General features: G+C 35.1%; 1 protein-coding gene across 1 annotated transcript in view; it reads left to right on the forward strand.

Annotated features, from left to right (window-relative positions):
- Positions 1 to 725: 725 nt before the first annotated feature.
- LOC137236779 (zinc finger protein 678) overlaps positions 726 to 21,883 on the forward strand; it is a 273,661-nt gene continuing 252,503 nt past the window's right edge. The window contains exon 1 of the mRNA XM_067759766.1: positions 726 to 2,229. Coding sequence (XP_067615867.1) covers positions 1,014 to 2,229 — 1,216 coding nt within the window. The 5' untranslated portion in view covers positions 726 to 1,013. The remainder of the gene's footprint in view (positions 2,230 to 21,883) is intronic.

Genomic DNA, 21,883 nt, shown 5'->3' on the forward strand with positions numbered 1-21,883 from the left:
ATTATTGTTTAATCAAATAAACGTTTTTTAAACACATTACAACAACAGGATCTGAAACGGCGGCAGAAAACTACGTTAAAAAAGTTAGAGAATTCCGCTACAGTTTAGTGCTGCCATTTCCAAACCCAATTTGGTGGTGTATTAAACAAAAATACAGTGAAAGATCTCTGAAAAAGTGGGGGAGAATTTTAAAAAAGATTTCATTCCAATCAGGTCAATGATTTTCATTGTACACCGCGAATGTCAACTCAACTTGTCAAAATATATTTTCTAAATTATCTTTAATAAAAAAAACTTAACCTTAAAATAATATAGGGTAACTAAATAATATTATGAAATTTGTGTTGAAGAAAATAATTCGGCAATTCACAAGAGTTTCGTATTCATTTAAAATTTGATTAAAGCATACCACATACGACGAATAGAAGATCTTGTGAATTGTCTAAATGTGTGCTGAAAATTTCTGAAATTGTGGTAGATTATTTAAAAGGGAAAGAAAACTTGCCAAAACTGGTGTAGGTCTACTACAATTGTGGTAAAGTGGCTACACTGAAACATTTGATTTTAGATCGGCCATCGAATGGCCAAATATGCAAACAGACATGCATACATTGTACAAACATTTCATAGGTAGAAAACAAAAAAATCGTTTTTCATTTTTAATACAGAATTTTAGTTTATTTTTAGAAAACTCAAATATGCGTATTTTTAGATGGGTCGCTGCTTCAAGAGAAATATTAGTATGAGTAGTTTTGTTCGCTCTATTGCGCGAATTAATAAAAAATAGTTGTTATTCGTACATATTCAAACATATACATATGTATGTAATTAATAAAGTTGTTAGAAAATAAATTGATGAAATATTTTATGTTAATAACAATTATGAATCGCAGAGAAAGCCATTCGAATGTTGCATTGATTATTAAAACCATATTAAAGGACTGAAAATTTATGATTCATGTTTAGTTTTGTGATCGAAAACTATATTAGATTTGTTAGTTGAATTGCAGAAAATGTGTACTCTATCCGCACTGAAATGTCCGCTTTGTGCACAGCCAAATTTCGCTAATATTGAAGCTTTACGTATCAGTCTAATAAAAGCCGCAAATGGACCATTGGCTTGTCCAATTTGTCAAGAGCTGATCTTAGGTTTGGACAAATTGACTATTCATTTGTTCAGTCATACAAACGATGTGCCGATCGAAATACCATCAGGATCAACTAAAACCGAATCCTTCGGCCTAACTGATACGAATCGAACAAAAATAGACCAAATAGTTAAAATGACACCTCTAAATTCTGAGATTAAATTAAAGGCTGACTATTTTGCGAACTCATCTTTAATAAAACTTACGAGTGAAGAAAATAAAACTAACACACGACACTTAATCCGAGATGAATTGAAAGTGGTGGAAAAATTGAATTTGAATTCTTCGTGCAATGTTTTACCTGCTGAAAGCAATACTATACCTAATAAAATGTCAGATAATAATATTTCTATATGTGATATTTGTGAATTTACTTTTCGTGATAAAGAATTACTTGACCTGCACTTTCGTTTAGTTCATGAAAATAGTGACCTTGGGACAAATGGCATTCCTTTCGCCGAACCCGCTTTTAAATGTCATCTTTGTGCAAAAAAATTTAAAATGAAGGGATCACTGCGAGTACATTTAAAAGTTGTCCACCAAATGTGCTTGCCGTATATGAGCAATAGCCCCAAGTTAAGCATATGCGATCGCATTAGACAAAGAGGAACAAATATTGGTAAAACTGGTAATAAAATTATGCATTGCTTAGCACAGACTGTAAAAAAAGACAACAGCTGCACAAAGATGTTGTGCCCATCTGTGATAAAACCCATGCAACAACAACAATCACCCACAACACATCAAGTGACTAATGCGTTTTCATGTGGCACATTGGCTTTGTTACCAACTTCAAAAGTTACGTCTGAAAAATTGGTACATGCAGTAAGTGGTGCAACGTTAAATTCGAATGTTCTTTTCGTAGTAAACACAAATCAAGACGCATTGCCAAATCAAGAGTCTAGACCACTTGTTAGTAATGGGACTACTGAATCAAAACTAATAGTAAATGGTGAAAAAGATTTATTTGATTTGAAACAAAAAAACACAACTGAAAACACAAAAATATGGAAATGTAATGAATGTGCAAAAGCTTTTACAACAAAATATTTTCTGAAAAAGCACAAACGTCTTCATACTGGTAAGCCGCTATGAATCAATTCAAGGCGAATCATACAAAGTGATAGCACAGCGAATCAAGACCATTTTGGACGATATAGCAAACATAAGCACTCAGCTGTTCGCATACTATCAACTTGTATTGAATTCGCATTGAGTCAGTTTTATAAATATAAGTAATTTGTGTTAGTTTGTTATTGTTTATGTCCGTTTCAAGTATAAAACATATTGGGTGGTACAAAGAAAAAGACTCTACTCACCAAATACGGACTTTTAATATTAATAGGAAGGATATGTTCATCACAGTTATCTATTTTTAGGCTTACATGAAGTATATTCTAACGAATTTTATGAATCCTTGATTATTCTTCACCTTTTGTTAAAGTTCGAATCACTAAGCTGTCGAATAAATAAATTCAATATTCAGTATAGTAATGTTTTTTATTTACAACACTACTTTGGTAGTAGTACTTCACGATTAGATTACTCGCGTACTTCAATTGCAGTATTAAAACCAAATGATTCATTATTCCTCAGCTTGTGCATGTGTTGTAGTTATATACATGTGTATGTGTGAGTAATGACTTCTGTTCTTAGGTGATGATTACATGATGTGTGATTGTTTCTCTTTCTTCTTCGCTCTTAGCTGCTGACTACATGTGTCTATGTTCCTATCAGAAAAATTTCTCGATCCAACCGCCGCAGTTGGAGAGGCATGAACCACTTTTCTTCTATTTCGGGGTTTCCCAATTTTTCGTATGCGGTAGACGACACCGCTGATCCGTATTTCCAACTACTCTGAAATTTTGATAAAACGGAAACCTTCCGATTGGTTCTTCTTGTCGTGCCTGCCGTTTATCTTACTTCTCATGATCCTGGTTCGTTGCCTCACACCCTACAGTCAGTAAACGCTCCTGTTACGGTAATACTGCTCGATTTCCTTCCGATTTGTAATACAGATATAACGGGACATTCAATGGCTGGAGCAAGTTCTCGCTCCTTGCATCTGGATCGTTCTAGCTCATCTTCTTCAGCTTTGTGCCTAAGACCACCCATGCTGTCACTCTGCTGTTGCGATCATTTTAGTGCCTCCAATATTGTGTCGACCCAGTCGGACCTTTCTACTTCCACAATGCCGGCTTACACAAAAGCAAGGCTGTTTCCTAAATTGGTGCATGTGATACCGTTTCAGTGAATGTGGCTTTTGAGTTTGGATATGTAGCTCGCTTTGTTTCGACGTCTTGTATTCCATTAATAAAGCACTGAATTTTTGGCCTCTCGGTGTATTCCAAGTCTGCATTTGTGAGATGAGCTAATCTTTCGACGCTTCATTAACCTTCCGCATTTAATTTGAAATATGTGCTTCCTATGCTCGCTTCCGTATCGCATCTAGAGCGACCATAAATGTTTCGTAGTTGTTCCGCTCTCCCTCGGGAATCATCTGTAAGATTTCAACAGAAAGCTCATTCAATGCCACGACAGGTGCAGCATTTTTACCTTCGGCATCCCAGTTGTTCACTGCCGTGGTATTCTCAAACTGTAGCCTAAAACCTGGAAAGGAACAGAGCCGTCAAAAGATGGAGTTTTTACCTTCGGATTGATTGCTGAAACGGCAGGGCGATTTAGCTGCAACTCCTGCATTCGTCCTTTTAATGCTTCTATCTCGGTATCAATTTTACCCTCAAGTTGTAAAAATTGTGTACCCTGGGCCTCCAGCTTCGATGATACCCTTATCTCCATGCAACCAGCTACGAGGATATGCGAGCCTCTTGTGCTTTCAACTGATCAGCCAACTCAGCTGTTATATACGTCTTCTGTTCTTCCAGTTGTGTTTCCATCTTCGATGTTATACAGTATTGTGCAAAACAGAAGCAACAAATTCAATGCAAATATATAATGGGCTTGATTTTTCTTTTGATAATAAATTTAAAGCTTTGGATTTTTCAAAATATGTAATAGTGATTGATAGGCCAACTATTTATAAACAACAAACTGAAAGCAGAAATAAGAGACTATAAGCTCGTTGATTTCTTGATTATAATTTTATAGTTTTAGGTACTATTACGGGTCATTTTTCACTAAACAATTATTCTATTTCGGATTTTCTACTGCGCCTGCAATTTTCTTTCTATTTAAAACTTAATTTGTATAATAAAATTAGGGACTGATATAAGCTATTTCTTGTAGAAGGGTCTCTCACAAGCAGGAAAACTACTTCGTATCATAATTTGGCTACCCTTGTAGGAATATTTATTTTGCAGACCAACAATGGATAGAAACTATTGCTCTAACAGGGTTGATCTGAGAAACATATTGTAAGGCTAAAGTTACCGTACAAAATTTGCATTATTTATTACTTTTGGACTCGATTTTGATTGGGCTATAATGAAATCAAAAGGCGAGAAGAGAAAAAGCATGGTTTTTTTTACATTTTAAATAAAACGCTGATATTGTCATAATATGATAATCTGCAAAATAAAAAGTGTTGTCGTATTATGATAGTCTGCAAAATAAATATTTCTTACAAATTATGAATAGAAATAATTATTCTGATGATAGAACTCAAAACTATAAAATAAAAATCAGCGAGCTAATAATCTCTAAATCTTCGAATCCCCTTGGAACCCTCAGCGGGCTATTTAAACGAAATATTCTCAGTTTATGCTTATTTTGGAACGAAACCGTCACTCCCCGCTATAAAATATCAATGTGGATTGACATATGAGATCACTACTCTTATCCCAATCACACCTTTAAGTTGGATCTTTACTCTACTACTAAGAAAGAAAGTTTCCTTTCAAAATATTAGTTTGTTTCTTTAGTCTTGCACATCTCTATGCTAGACAAAATACACATTTTTATGTTTTGCACAACACTGTACGGGCCTCCTGCGATTCCAGTTGGATGTCATATATGTATGTCTTCTGTTCTTCCAGCTGGGATAACATATTTGTGGATTTTGCAGATATTGCAGCCAATATCATGTTCAAGTCCGTGTTTGCATTTGTCTGTGGCGTTTCGTCTTTCTTTTCATTTTTGTTGTTGCCTCTTCCCCATCAGCATAAAAGACGTACTCCTCCACATTATTTCCTTCCGACTTCATAAACTCTCATAGGCGTGCTCCACGGCTCTCCAACTCCTTTTTTATTTGCTGGATCTTCAATTTTCACTAAAACTCTGGAATTTATTCAACAATTCCTTTTCTGACACCAATTGTAACGAATTTTATGAATCCAGGATTATTCTTCACCTTTTGAACTGTCGAATCAATAACTCAAATATTCAGTATAGCAAAATGTTTTTTATTGACAACACTACTTTGGTAGTAGTACTTCACGATTAGATTAACCGCGGACTTCAATCAATTCGAAAAATTTAAAGTGATTCATTATTCCTCAGCTTGCACTGGTTTTATACGCTCAGTTGCCTCGTTCGCCTAAGTCTCCCAGGGTCTACACATTTCGAGAACAGCCTTCTCGAACAGCAGCTTATTTATTCTTCCTTTATGTTTCTGCTATTCACATTTGTCTTCTAGTTATCTGCTTTTTAGTAATGATTACATGATGTGTGACTGTTTCTCTTTCTTCTTCGCTCTTAAAGTGTTTAATACTATTTCAACGTTTAGATAAGTACGGATTGAATATCGAGCAATCTAAGTGCGTTTTTGGAGTATCATCTGAAGGTATTCAACCATCAGCGGAGAAAATTCAATAAATTTTTGATTTTGGACAGCCAATGTCAATCAAACAAATGCAAAAGTTTGTGGGAATGGTTAATTTTTACACTGAAAGAAATGGTGCTAGTAAAATCAACAAATCGGTTCTGTTGTTCTTTACTTAACGGAGATTCGGTAAACTCTTAACTTACCCTAATTTACATATCCCAAACCTTCATTCTTCAAATATTGGTCTGGAATTGTTTCTATCACACTATTATTAATTAAATACGTATAAGCTTTTTATTATTTTTAATCAAAATTTTGTGCTCATTCTTTATTAAGTTTATTTATATGTATGTAACTTCAATTTTTTGATGTGATGTACTACCTAAAAGACAGCGTCTTACTTGTACAAATAAGTTTCAAATAAATAAATAAAATTGATCGAATTATGGTTAATTCGACCGAGTTCTTTGTCAAACGAACAAATTAGTTTAGTCTTTTCAACAGAAGAGAAATTGCCGCTCTTAAGTTAACAAAATTCTGTAAAATTGACAGATTTCTGGTCAATCTAACTGATTTTTCTGTTAACACAACTGATCTTACAGGTCATTTCAACGGCGATCAATTGTCAATATATGAGTAAATTTCAAAGAAATTTTTACGCTCACTGCGCTCTCTACTTTGTACTTATGACGATGGTGCCACTTGTTAAAAAGAAAACACCAAAATAAGAAAACCATCAAATCGGAAAAACACACAAAATGGGAAAACGACAAAAAACTAGTTTTTCAGTTATCAATACAAAACGAAAAAAACCCTTTTTGAATTTACTGTGCAAAAATTATGAGATACCGGGACACCCATCTATCGGATACAATTTTGCAACTTCGCGTCCAAGCGAAATGCAAAATTGCGCCCTCTTGTTGCAAAATTTGTGTTTGAACGAACAGGATTTTTTCAAAGTTAGTAACATTTTGTTCAAGTTTTTACGAATTTTCACTCACGCGAACTAATTTAATAAGATAATAGAAAACATCCTTTTTTAATGTTGATGTTTCCGACAACATAAAAGTTTGAGTTGTTTTGGGATCGTTTCAACTTAAAGTGTTACGAAAATTAAACTTGCCGAATTACATGTAAAGCTGTGATTTGATTCTTTACTTTTCTATAACTTACAAATTCTCTTTTTAAAATGTTACGTCAAACATTTATACTACAAGTTTTGTTCGAAACAATCAATTGTGGCAAGTACATGCGAGAGAAGAAATTGAGAATGAGCTGAGCTGCAACTGAAAGAATTGAGAATCAGTTTTGTGACTACTATTTTCATTTCTATTTGCAAAGCGAAGTCCAAACCAAAAAATTAAATAAATTATAAAATATAAAATTTGGTGAAAGTGCGTTTAATAAAACAAAATAATAAAATGTATAATGTTTAATGTGTGTCAGCATATTTGATGTAGCCCAATTGACGTTCGGTTAGTAAGTTCCACCGTGGTGTGATGGTAGCGTGCTCTGCCTGCCACATCGTATGCCCTGGGTTAGCACCCCGGGCAAAGCAAAATCAAAATTTTAGAAATAAGGTTTTTCAATTAGAAGAAAATTTTTCTAAGCGGGGTCGCCCCTCGGCAGTGTTTGGCAAGCGCTCCGAGTGTACTTCTGCCGTGAAAAGCTCTCAGTGAAAACTCATTTGTCTTGCAGATGCCGTTCGGAGTCGGCATAAAACATGTAGGGTACCGGCCAATTTGTAGGGAAGATCAAAAGGAGCACGACGCAAATTGGAAGAGAAGCTCGGCCTTAGATCTCTTCGGAGGTTATCGCGCCTTGCATTTATTTATTTTATTAGGTATATGGCAACATAAGTACTTTCGTACAAAGCTGTCGCAACAACTTTTTTGTTCATTTTACTACTAAAACGGTCAATTACGAATCAACAATTTGTGCGCAGTTGATTCAACATCTTTTTGCGATGGATAAAAATTAACAGAAATTTCGGTTGAATTGACCCGTATTTCGGTTGATTTTACCAGTCGTTTTCTTTCAGTGTACCATAGGTATATGCCAAAGCTTGCTGAAATGCTAGACCCAATACATAGCATGATAACAAAGGCATCAAACAGCAAAGATAAGGTACTTGATTGGTCTGATGAAACATTGCAGGCATTTGAGAAAGTAAAAGAGAGTTTTGTGTAGAAAACATTGCTAACACATTTCAACAGTGAAGCAATTCTCTCTGTTGCTGTAGACGCATCAAATGGGGCTATTGGAGGAGTTCTTCAACAGGAAATCAACAATACCGTTAGCCTTCTTCTCTAAGAAACTTAGTCCGTCTGAATGTAAATATAGTACTTTTGATAGAGAGTTACTCGCTTTTTATTTAACTATTAAACACTTTAAAATGAATATCCGGATATAATTAATAGGCACAATTCAATTATATTTGTTAATAACTGTATTATCCAACAATCACGTTCAATTCAATTATATTTGTTCAATATAAATTAAAAATAAATATAAAAATTTCACATCAAAATTAACATGAAATATAAAAAACTTGAAACTCGATTTTTAAAAAATAATTAAAGTGTTAACAACAACAAGTACTTCATAACAACGTGTAGTAAATCCATACACTACTCCCCTCTTCCAAATTGAATCATATTTAACAACTTAAATGTAACTATTTTTGTTTTATCCAAACAACTATATTTACTCGCATCCAAATACGCAGGTTTAATTCTGTCTATAGAAATATTCATGAATTTATTATAATAATTAATTTTGAACCACTTTGGTGTTTTCTCTATTAGTTCAAATGGTCCTTCATATGGCTCCTGTAAGCCAGTTCTCTTTCTATCAACTCTAACTAATATAAATTTGCAATCATTTAAATATTTTGGAACATAAACTAGTGAATTTTTATGGTGAGATATGTTTGGTGTAAAATTCTTGAAATTTTGTTTGTTTTAAATTTTAACAGAAGATCAGATGAATCAAAGTTATTTTCAAATCGAACTACCATTTCCGAAGGAAGTCTTAGATTTTCCCCAAATACCATCTCTGCAGCTGTGAATTGGATGGATTATAGGATGATGGCAAACCTAACAACACTATAGGTGACTCCTCATACCATTCAGCTGCATGATTGAAGCTTTAATTTGCCTATGAAAGCGTTCAACTATTCCATTAGCTTCCAGATGATAAGCAGTGGTTATGATTTTATGACTTCCTAATAGTTTTGAGAGCTCTGTAAAAACCTGCGATGTAAATTGCGCTCCCTGATCAGTTGTAATTGTCAACGGAACTCCAAATCGTGATATATACTCACGAAAGAAAGTTTCTGCCACATTTTTCGCGGAAATATTTTTAAGAGGATATGCCTCCGGCCAATGAGAATTCCTATCTATTAAAGTTAATATAAATCTAAAATCATGTGATGGAGGAAGAGGTCCAACAATGTCTGAATGTACATGCTCAAAACACCCTTTTGGAATTTGTATTTTCGAAACTTGCGATTTTGTATGTCTATAAATTTTACTTTTTTAACAATTAATGCACTCTTTCGCCCACCGGTTTACATATTTATTCATTCGTAGCCGAAAATATCTATTAGTGATTAACCGGCGTATTGCTTTAATACCCACGTGGGCTATACCATGTAATTTCCCGAACACAAATTTTCTTAAGGTAAATTTTCTTGAGGTATATATGGCCTTGTTAAATTAAGTGACGTCTCACACCAAATTTGAATATTTAAAAATGGAACTGATATTAGTTCCAATTTGTGTCTACAATTTAGTTTTTCTACTAATGATTTAATTTCAATATCTTTTCCTTTTTCAATAAATAACTCTTTTAAATTTACATCAATGGTTTGTAACGTTAAAACTTCGGGTATCCTTGATAACGCATCCGCAACACAGTTTAATTCCCCTTTTATGTATTTAATGTCACTAGTAAATTGGGATATGAACTCCAAATGCCTTGTCTGCTTTGGACTACGATCTACCTTTGAATTCAATGCAAATGCAAGTGGCTTGTGATCCGTATAAACCGTAAAAGATCTAATATTTGTTAAAAACTATATTATTCAACAATCACGTTCAATTCAATTATATTTGTTTAATATAAATTCAAAAAAATATAAAAATTTTCACATCAAAAAAAAAAAACGAAATATAAACAAGTAAGGAAGGTTAAGTTCGGGTGTAACCGAACATTACATACTCAGTTGAGAGCTATGGTGACAACATAAGGGAAAATAACCATGTAGGAAAATGAACCGAGGGAAACCCTGGAATGTGTTTGTATGACATGTGTATCAAATGAAAGGCATTAAAGAGTATTTTATGAGGGAGTGCGCCATAGTTCTATAGGTGGATGCCATTTAGGGATATAGCCATAAAGGTGGATCAGGGTTGACTCTAGAATGCGTTTGTACGATATGGGTATCAAATGAAAGGTATTAATGAGTATTTTAAAAGGGCGTGGACCTAAGTTCTAAAGATGGACGCCTTATCGAGATATCGCCGTAAAGATGGACCAGGGGTGACTCTAGAATGCGTTTGCACAATATGGGCATCAAACGAAAGGTGTTAATGAGTATTTTAAAAGGGAGTAATCCTTAGTTCCATAGGTGGACGCCGTTTCGAGATATCGCCATAAAGGTGGACCAGGGGTGACCCTAGAATTTGTTTGTACAATATGGGCATCAAACGAATGGTGTTAATGAGTATTTTAAAAGGGAGTGGGCCTTAGTTCTATAGGTGGTCGCCTTTTCGAAATATCGCCATAAAGGTGGATCAGGGTTGACTCTAGAATGCGTTTGTACGATATGGGTATCAAATGAAAGGTATTAATGAGTATTTTAAAAGGGCGTGGACCTAAGTTCCATAGGTGGACGCCGTTTCGAGATATGGCCATAAAGGTGGACCAGGGGTGACCCTAGAATTTGTTTGTACAATATGGGTATCAAAAGAAAGGTGTTAATGAGTATTTTAAAAGGGTGTGGGGCTTAGTTCTATAGGTGGACACCTTTTCGGAATATCGCCACAAAGGTGGACCAGGGGTGGCTCTAGAATGCGTTTGTACGATATGGGTATCAAATTAAAGGTATTAATGAGGGTTTTAAAAGGGAGTGGTGGTTGTTGTATAGGTGGTCGCATTTTCGAGATATCGCCATAAAGGTGGACCAGGGGTGACCCTAGAATTTGTTTGTACAATATGGGCATCAAAAGAAAGGTGATAATGAGTATTTTAAAAGGGAGTATTCCTTAGTTCCATAGGTGGACGCCGTTTCGAGATATCGCCATAAAGGTGGAGCAGGGGTGACCCTAGAATTTGTTTGTACAATATGGGTATCAAAAGAAAGGTGTTAATGAGTATTTTAAAAGGGTGTGGGGCTTAGTTCTATAGGTGGACGCCTTTTCGAGATATCGCCATAAAGGTGGACCAGGGGTGACTCTAGAATGAGTTTGTACGATATGGGTATCAAATTAAAGGTATTAATGAGAGTTTTAAAAGGGAGTGGTGGTAGTTGTATATGTGAAGGCGTTTTCCAGATATCGACCAAAATGTGGACTAGGGTGACCCAGAACATTATCGGTTGGATACCGCTAATTTATTTATATATGTAATACCTGGCAAGATTTTAAGGGTGTTTTATTTCGCCCTGCAGAACTTTTTCATTTTCTTCTACTTAATATGGTAGGTGTCACAACCATTTTATAAAGTTTTTTCTAAAGTTATATTTCGCGTCAATAAAACAATCCAATTACCTTACCATGTTTCATCCCTTTTTTCGTATTTGGTATAGAATTATGGCATTTTTTTCATTTTTCGCAATTTTCGATATCGAAAAAGGGGGCGTGGTCATAGTCGGATTTCGTTAATTTTTCATACCAAGGTAAAGTGGGTTCAGATAAGTACGTGAACTGAGTTTAGTAAAGATATATCGATTTTTGCTCAAGTTATCGTGTTAACGGCCATGCGGAAGGACAGACGGACGACTGTGTATAAAAACTGGGCGTGGCATCAACCGATTTCGCCCATTTTCACAGAAAACAGTTAACGCCATAAAATCTATGCCCCTACCAAATTTCAAAAGGATTGGTTAATTTTTGTTCGATTTATGGCATTAAAAGTATCCTAGACAAATTAAATGAAAAAGGGCGGAGCCACGCCCATTTTTAAATTTTCTTTTATTTTTGTATTTTGTTGCACCATATCATTACTGGAGTTGAATCTTGACATAATTTACTTATATACTGGAAAGATATTAAATTTTTTGTTAAAATTTTACTTTAAAAAAATTTTTTTTTTTAAAGTGGGCGTGGTCCTTCTCCGATTTTGCTAATTTTTATTAAGCGTACATACAGTAATAAGAGTAACGTTCCTGCCAAATTTCATCATGATATCTTCAACGACTGCCAAATTACAGCTTGCAAAAGTTTTAAATTACCTTCTTTAAAAAGTGGGCGGTGCCACGCCCATTGTCCAAAATTTTACTAATTTTATATTTTGCGTCATAAGTTCAACTCATCTACCAAGTTTCGTCGCTTTATCGGTCTTTTGTAATGAATTATCGCACTTTTTCGGTTTTTCGAAATTTTCGATATCGAAAAAGTGGGCGTGGTTATAGTCCGATATCGTTCATTTTTAATAGCGATCTGAGATGAGTGCTCAGGAACCCACATACCAAATTTCATCAAGATACCTCAAAATTTACTCAAGTTATCGTGTTAACGGACGGACGGACGGACGGACGGACATGGCTCAATCAAATTTTTTTTCGATCCTGATTATTTTGATATATGGAAGTCTATATCTATCTCGATTCCTTTATATATGTACAACCAACCGTTATCCAATCAAACTTAATATACTCTGTGAGCTCTGCTCAACTGAGTATAAAAACTTGAAAGTCGATTTTTAAAGACTAATTAAAGTGTTACCAACAACAAGTATTTCATTACAACGTATAGTAAATCCCTACACTGACTACATGTACATATATATGAAAAATAATCTATTCGCTGTTAGCTTTGCTCTTTGCATGAGCTGCCAATATTCGCCATAATAGCTGTGTTTTTTTTACATCTATGTACGTTTACGCTTATACTTTATCTAAACTTTATCTACTCTTCTGAAATAGCTGCGCATAAAATTAGTACTACTAAATTTCAATACGCATAATACTCAGATGCAACTGAAATATGTGCCTATGTTTCACCTCTACACTAATTCTATTTATCATCTCTAAAAATGGCGTGTGTCCACTATTCATCGCAACAGATTCAGCTATATGTTATATAAGTAAATAAAACACGCGACACTTATTATATTGAGCATTGTGCTCTTTATTGCGATTCTTTATAGAATGAAATAATTCTAACAATATAACTTAGCTCTAACCCAACCTAACTGCTTGTGCTTAGCCGCTGATGTTAGCCGATGTTGTTGTTGCCACTGTAGCTGTAGTTTGGTGCTTGAGAATTCTTATTGTTGCGCGTTGAAGTGAACGGAAGTAAGTTTCGGGTTTAGTCAATATTGTTGTTGCTAAAGTTAAAGCTTATAGCAAGCTATGTGGAGTGTTTGGTCACACCATTGTGAATGATGACTAAGTGTGTTATCTTATCTGTCAACTGCCTGACAGGCTGTTCAATATGGCGGCGCCTATCTTCAGCGGGTGATAGAAAGAGATACAGAATGAGACAGCGATAGTTATTTACAAATCAGGTGATCCAATCACTTTGGAATTTTGACGTTTATGCAGAAGATAGTCATCATTCACAATGGGTCAACCGCCCAATGGTTGTCAGCAGTTTAGGCGTGAGAATAATGTTGTAAAGTTAGTGCTAGTAGCCAGCGATAGGAAGTATCAGATCACACTTTCAATGGTAGACTTATCATCAGCAATTTTGGGCGTGAGAAGCGTTGCTAACTTATACATACTATGGCCACCAGAAGATATTGCGTATTGAAACCTACAGCTCCGACACATAGGCAGTTTTTCATATAGAGGAGTTTAACACTACGGCCTTTAGTAGTGCAAATTTTATGCGCAGCAGTTTCAGAAGTGTATTTAAAGTTTGACGCTTAGGAGTCCATATAAAGTGTAAAGGCGGTAACACAATGACATTTTTCATATAGCTGCGTTTAACACAAGCTAATGCATTCCAATAACATCGCCGCAATCAACCAAGATGGTGCGTTTGTAAATATGAAGGAACTTCAGACGTGGCAATTGAAGTTTATTACGCCTTGCCCATTCACATACAAAATTTCGCGAAGCAATGTTATAAACATTCTCCCTATAAAACAAAAATACTTGCTAACATATTTTGTGTCGTAATCGATTGTTATATTGCAGTTTTTAATTGCGAAAAATGTTAGAAAATTTACCAGCCAGTGGGAAAAACAATTGCACTTGCAAAGAGTGCCAACACCCTTAGCCAAAGCAACTGTCAAATTCTTCTTCTTATACTTTGCTTGGAATAAAATTTGGGAGATGGCTACTTTTTAATATCAGATGGCACCAGTGTCGCTCATTCTACCGTTGTCCATAAAAATACGTGCAATGTACTCATAATGCATAAGCTTTTATTAAACTCATCTATATGAAAAACTGGTTATGTGTCGGAGCTGTAAGCGTAAAGGTCTATAGATGTAAAAAAAACACAGCTAACATGTTCTGTAGCTTGTTGTCGCTATATGGGTCTCCAAAGCATTATCTAAAGCGGGAGTCATTGGTCCCATATGTCGTATAGCTGTAGTCGTATGCCTAACGTAATCAGCTGTTTATCGTCACGACGGTAAACCAAAAGTCAATTGGTTGGCTACGATACGGTTACGACCTTAGCGGCACCAATAATCGATTGCATTGATTCCCATAAGGTTGGTCGAATCAGATGTTATAAGGTTACCGATACGGTTGCCGATAAAGCACCAATGTCTGCAGCTTAAGCGAGGACAAGCGTTTGTTTTACCTGCAAACGTAAACGTATACGCGTGTAAAAAAAACACGGCTAATATGTATAGCAGTGGTCGGCAAAAATTAAAATGTAAGTGTATTAGTGAGAGCGAGAGCATGAGCATCCCAGTAGGAAATTGAAGTAAAAATTACAACCTGCAGAATATACATTTATAGCAAAAACTTTGGAAAACTTCATTTTTGACTCAGAAATAGTTCGAAATATTCTGAAGTCCCTCAAATATCGCAAAAAAAAAGCAATCTCTCACTTAAAAAATCATATTTCCGAAACTAATATATTTGCTGCAACCGTGGAAACACCAAATGTTGTGCTGAAGTAAATTTTTTTTGGCTCAGAAAAAAAAGAGTCCGGAATGAAATTGTTGCAGCTTTTGTTAAAATAATATAAAAAACTCACATTGCAGTGAAGTTATTTAATATAACATACCCAAAAAGATAAAAACCCAAACCTAAACATGTTTGGAAGATGAGTTACATATGGAAAGGCCGTCATGGCCATCGTAATATTTCTCACAGGGAACCTTAACATTTTTGCGACAGCCGTGCGCAGTGTTTTTTCGTTGCCATCTCGCTAACGACCAATGATGGAGAGTAAGAATATGTGTGATGTTTGAGCTATGGCGCTCCGACCACTGATGTATATCTTTCTATTCCTCCATTGCCATACCTACCTGTCAAATAATTGCTGACAGGGAGAACGGCTGTCGAGAATGGCCAGAGAATGGAAGAAATGTTTGTTTTTTTGCTTGCCGTTATTAAATTTAAGTGCCATGAATCGCTCATTTGTATTTCAGATCAGCTTTTCGTTTAATTGCGTATAGAGAAAATTTATTTTAATTTCTAAAATCTAGTTATTAGATAAAATATGAGCAGCCAGTTAAGCAAACATTTTAAAATATGTAAATAATGCAAAATGCCAGTCGTTTACAAAAATGTTTGAAAAACATTGTCGGCAAATGATCAAAGTAATCGAACAGCGATTGAACAGGTGATCGAGGCTGTTTACTATTGTGAACGTTTTTTTCAAACATTCGCCACTTGTATGAATTTACAATGGCTAGGATGCATCATAACGTTAAATTTCACGTTAATCAAGAAATTCAGATCGTTTCCCTTTGAAACGCTTGCGAATGTTATTGCTCTCGCAGTTATCAAAGTAAATTTAATTTCGTTTTTAATAATAACGTTATACTATGTACAAACACACACCAAATTGACAATTTATAACATTTGCGCAATTTATTACGCAATTTATCATATAATAAACTGTTATAATAAATTGACAATTTAAAATAAAAACTGCGTAATAAATTGCTTCAAATTACAAATGCAACCTGTTACGTATCGGCATGCTAATACCCCAGAAATAAACGTGAGGGGCAAGAAAAAAAATAAAACCTTACAGCGCCCCCGAGCTCAGTAATTTTCCCTACTCACCTCCACGTAACCTTGTCCAGCGCAAGCGCAGCACCTACTCGGAATAATTAAAGCTTAGCCCTGCATCTTGAAAGAAAAATCTAAGCTTTCTTCCATCCATACATATTATTTATTGGTAACAAATTCTAGTTTACCTTAGAAATACAAGCGATAATGCTAGTTAATTTAAATAAAAGCTTTACAAAAAATTGATTTATCACTCTACGTCGCGTCGACAATTCAAGGTAGCCTTAATAATGTGTGCAATGAGTGTTTAAATGTATGCACATGAAAAACTCAGTAGATCTTATGGTAACATGTGGATTTCGCTTAAGTCTGGATTTAAATCTATTTTGACTGCGTTTGAATTAAGGTTCAAAGCAAACTGATGCCTTAAAATGGAAGTTAAAATAAAACAACCCTGCAAAAATTGTTGGATTACGTGTTCCATTTTCTTCTTGTTGGAGTACTCTAACAATACTCCTTTGCAATGCGTTTGCGGAGCACCATCAGCCGATCATTGCTCGTTTTTTAACGACCGTGATCACGACACGACGACGATCGAACAGAGTTGCCAAAAGTAAGATATTGCATACAAATAACTGATAATAAAATTTTACTATGGCAACTCTGATAAAATGCAACTGCGCACTGATTTTATGTATACATACTATAGTATAGAGAAATATTAGTTTCTTTATTCACGCAAATGCTAAATAAAATAAGAATATTCGTAGTAAAAAATATAAAAGTTGTATTGCCACTCTTCATTTACTTTCATTTTAAATTAAATTCACTCCGATAATTGTTTCCGACACAATTCCTCTTTAGTACTTTGGCATATGATCCTCTGTGGGTGCTCCATGGAGTACTACAGTGAAAGTACTTTGGAAAGTACTCTCACGTATGTACTCTATGGAATACTCACAAACAAAGCGAGAGTGGGATCACCTACTCCTCTCCTAGGACATCGCAATGTTAATTGGAGCACATTTTTTGTATGAATACAGATTAGTTTTGGAATACTCCTATACTCCCAAAGGAGTATTCCTTACATTATTTATGGAGTACTCCCGTTTTTTGAAGGGAAGTAATTCCAAACACGAATCGGCCAGCAACAACAATGTAAAGTGCTTGGAGGCAATGTTGGACGGAATGAATACACTACATAATGGTGGTAGTTCGCTTAGCGCCACGAATGCATTCAACAAATATGACTGCTTCTTTCACTCCCATACTAAGCCAGCCGCAGTCGATCTCCTTTACCTAATGCTCTTGCCTTTAACAGTGAATTGAATTGAATTGAATTGAAAAAATCAAATTTACCACCTTTTACCTATTTATATGCATTTGTATATAAATGTATATTTAAACGTATACATGTATACATGTATATTAACCTGGGTCGATATGTAAAGTTAACCGATATCGCGCCATCGATTTTTCGATAGGACTTGGGCTAAAAAAAATTTTTTTTTTCAAAAAAAAAAAAATATTTTTTGGGTTTTGGGGAGTGTTTTGGTCGAAAAATTTACCCTTCCGCCATTTTTTTTCGCAGGCTTGAAATTTATTTTTTTGGGTATGCGTAGTGGAACTTTTTTTTACCTGAGATCAAATCCTATCGAAAAATCGATGGCGCGATATCGGTTAATAAATCGACCCAGTCTAATATATATCGCTGTATAGGAATTTGCATCATACCGAATTTTTCTGCTGCACCAGAAAACGAATTCAACTTTATGCAAAAAGCAGCAACACCTTATGCGGGGTGCAGAAAGGTGTACGGAAAAAGCTTGGATAGCATTTTGAGATTCCCGGGCCCCTCCAAAGCCCGGGCCCGGGGTAAATGACCCTCTGTCTTAGGCAAGAGAGAATGGTCTGTAGTCCATGGTAGCACTATGCTTATTGAAGAACATAATATCATTCATAGAACATAATATCTCAATGCATTAATCATATATTCGCCAGCTTTTCATTGAAGGAACATCGTGAGGAAACTTGCATGCGTTTAAAATGAAATAAAAATAACAATTTAACTTCAATAAAATGTTTATTAAAAAAATCTTTTTTTTCGAGATTTCTGCTTCGAAAAAATGTCTATAACATCATCAATGTTTAAAGATCGGGCCATGGAATTTTCTATAGACCGAATAGCCAAGTTACATAACCTGTCTTGTCTCATAGACTTTCTTATATAGGTTTTTGTAAATTTTAGTTTTGAAAATGATCGTTCCGCATTAGATGTAGCCACAGGAATTGTAAGAAAAAACATTAACATTCAGGAAAGCTACAAGACAAAATGATTTTTTATTATTAATAAATAGAGACCTTCTCACATACACGATGATTTTTCTATTTCGTCTCTGAAAGCCGACTGAAAACTAAGAAAATAATTCAGATATGTCTTTTGTTATATATCTCAACAAATTCAAGAGCTTTTATTTAATCAGTGTCATTTAAAACTTTTAAACTGGAAGCATGGCGGAACGATACAAGGTGGCAGCATGGGACAGCTGATTATAAACTTGTTTTATTTGATTTGATACATCAACTTCCGGCGAAGTACGATTTTGACATTTGTCCATCGAATTTACAAAAACAAAGTACATAGAATTTTTATTTATGTTTGTAGGTATGTCACCATGCTGCCACCTTGTATCGTTCCGCCATGACTGGAAGGCTGCAAAACACTGACATTTGAAACAATTTCATTCATTGGAATGAAACGTGATATCAGTTGGTTTATAATGATGTCCAATACTCAATAAAATATATTCATTTTGAATAAACTTTCCAGATCTTGAAGACGCTGATCAAAATGGCATTTTACCTTCCTCTGAGGAGTTTGAGAAAATTCAGAGGTGATGGACCATTTTTCTGTTACACAATTTGCTTCTGTTTTAAATTTTCAAATTAATGTCGATACATTTCCAATTCTTCTAGACAAATTTTCAAACGTTTTAAGGCACTTTTTTAATGGACGTTGTGGCAGCGCGCTGCCCTCAAGTAGCCCAACGAAACCAGGCTAAAGCTGCAAGTTTGCACCGACGTGTGTCGTACGTACGGACGTGTGTCGTACGAAACACGTTTGACCGAACTCTCAAGCCCGTAGGAATCAATGTGTGCGTCTGTGTACATGTACATAACATATTTGTGTGTGTATTGTTTAGAGCAAAGCACTGTTGCCATTGACCAGTTTGCATGCATGCTTACGCAAACACCAACTTTTGGATTTAAAATTTTTCATGGTGCAAATGGCACAAACAAATACTGAATAAGAATTTCTAGTTTATTTTTTTGAAACCTCCAATTTTATATAATAATTTTAGGATATTTCAACAAAATTTTAAACAATTTTTAGGCTTTTTTGTATAATAACTGCAAACGGCCAAAAATTAGCGCACAAAAGTTTACTAGGCAACTCTGTCTAGTGAGAGAGCGATCAGCTGACACGTACTTACGGAAAAAATCAAAATTGATTGGATTTCTACGTTCCGGGCTACGAACGCACGTGCGTTGAACGTACGTGGGTTTTCGTTTACATTGCACACTCATAATTTAGGTCGTGTCAGCTGACACGTTTTTTCTACGTACGTTCGTGGGTACCTGACGCTTAATCCTGTTTACGCGATCGATTTATTATTATTATTTATTTATTATTACGGCGTTTTAAGCCTAAAACTTATATTATTACAAATTATACATTTTAATAATAATAGGATATCTAGCATTTGGGGTGTCGGAATGCATGAGATTCCGATCAGCACGGGAACTGGTGGTCCCAATGGGCGAGTCTTGGAGTCATATCATTGGGAGGTTGGAAGGACGTGCTCTCAATCCTGCCCTACTCCAAGACGTATGATTACAAAGTTTTATTATTTATGCTGTCGGAATGCATTTGATTCCGGTCAACCCAAAAGCTAGCAGCTCAGCAGAATGAGCCACTCTTATCGGACCGTTGGAAAGAACGTGTTTCCAATCCTCCCTGTACCAGCTTTTATGTAAACATAATTAATTATAATATATCATTGTTGTAGGAATATACGTGTTTCACATGAACACTCCAACTGTTTGTCTGGGACGATATTTTCAGGAATTCTTTCCTAATTTGATTGCAAGCGATTTATGTATTTGACCTGATACATAAGGTTCCTCTGTGTCTATTTGGATTGCCATGTACGCTCAAGGATCCGTAACATGAAACACAGATACAAAATATTTTATCTTATTGGAAGGGTTTTGCAATATTCTAATAAACTTTTTTTGAAGGTGTTTAAATTTTCACAATTTTTAACATGATTAGGTAGTTCATTAAAACATTTCAGGCCTTTGTAAAATATATTTTGCTTGTCCATTTCTGCTTTGAGAAGAGGTAATCTATATACATTAACCTGGGTCGATTTGTATGGACGAAAGTTAACCTATATCGCGCCATCGATTTTTCGATAGGATTTGGGCTCAGGAAAAAAAGTTCCACTACGCATACCCAAAAAAATAATTTTTGAGTCTGCAAAAAAAATGGATTTTTCGACCAAAATTCTTCTAAATCTCCATAAAAGAATTTTTTTTTTCAAAAAACTGCATTTACCAATTTTGCATTTGCCAATTGACACGAAAAAAAAAAAAAATACATAAAAAATGATTTGGAGCTTTGAAAATGAAAAAATGCATAAAAAATCGAAAAAATCGTTGAAATTTTGCAGGCTCAAAAATTATTTTTTGGCTATGTGTAGTGGAACTTTTTCCTGAGCCCAAATCCTATCGAAAAATCGATGACGCGATATAGGTTAATAAATCGAAACAGTCAAAATATATATGTATATAATAACTTTTTTTTTGTGATTTGGTTTTTGCCAAGTCTTTGATGGGCAACGGTTTGTCAAGCGTCGCGATCGGAGGCTGCTCAGCTACAGAAGAGATTTCATCAGCTAAGCGTAATAGGTCCGACACATAAGCAGTTTTTCATGTAGATGAGTTTAACACATGCTTATACATTATGAGTAGATCGCACGTATCTTTATTGAGAATGGTAGAATGAGCGACACTGGCGCCATCTGATATTGAAAAGTAGCCAACTCTCCAATTTTGTTCCAAGCAAATCATAAGAAGAAGAATTTGACATTTGCTTTGGCTAAAGGTGTTGGCACACTTTGCAAGTGAAATTATTTTTCCCACTGGTTGGTAAATTTTCTAACATTTTTCATAATTAAAAACTGCAATATAACAATCGAATACGACAAAAAATACGTTAGCAAGTATTTTTGTTGTGTAGGGAGAATGTTTATAACAGTGCTTCGCGAAATTTTGTATGTGAGTGGGCAAGGCGTAATAAACTTCAATTGCCAAGTCTGAAGTTCCTTCATATTTACAAACGCAACATCTTGGTTGATTGTGGCGATGTTATTGTAATACATAAGCTTGTGTTAAACGCATCTATTTGAAAAATGTCATTGTGTCACGGCCTTAATGTAGTACATTCACTTAAGGCGGTGACACAGTGAAATTTTTCATATAGATGCGTTTAACACAAACTTATGCATTCCAATAACATCGCCACAACCAACTAGGATGTTGCGTTTGTAAATATGAAGGAACTTCAGACTTGGC

This window comes from Eurosta solidaginis, chromosome 1 (assembly GCF_040869045.1).
Source record: "Eurosta solidaginis isolate ZX-2024a chromosome 1, ASM4086904v1, whole genome shotgun sequence".
In the NCBI taxonomy this organism is placed as follows: domain Eukaryota; kingdom Metazoa; phylum Arthropoda; class Insecta; order Diptera; family Tephritidae; genus Eurosta; species Eurosta solidaginis.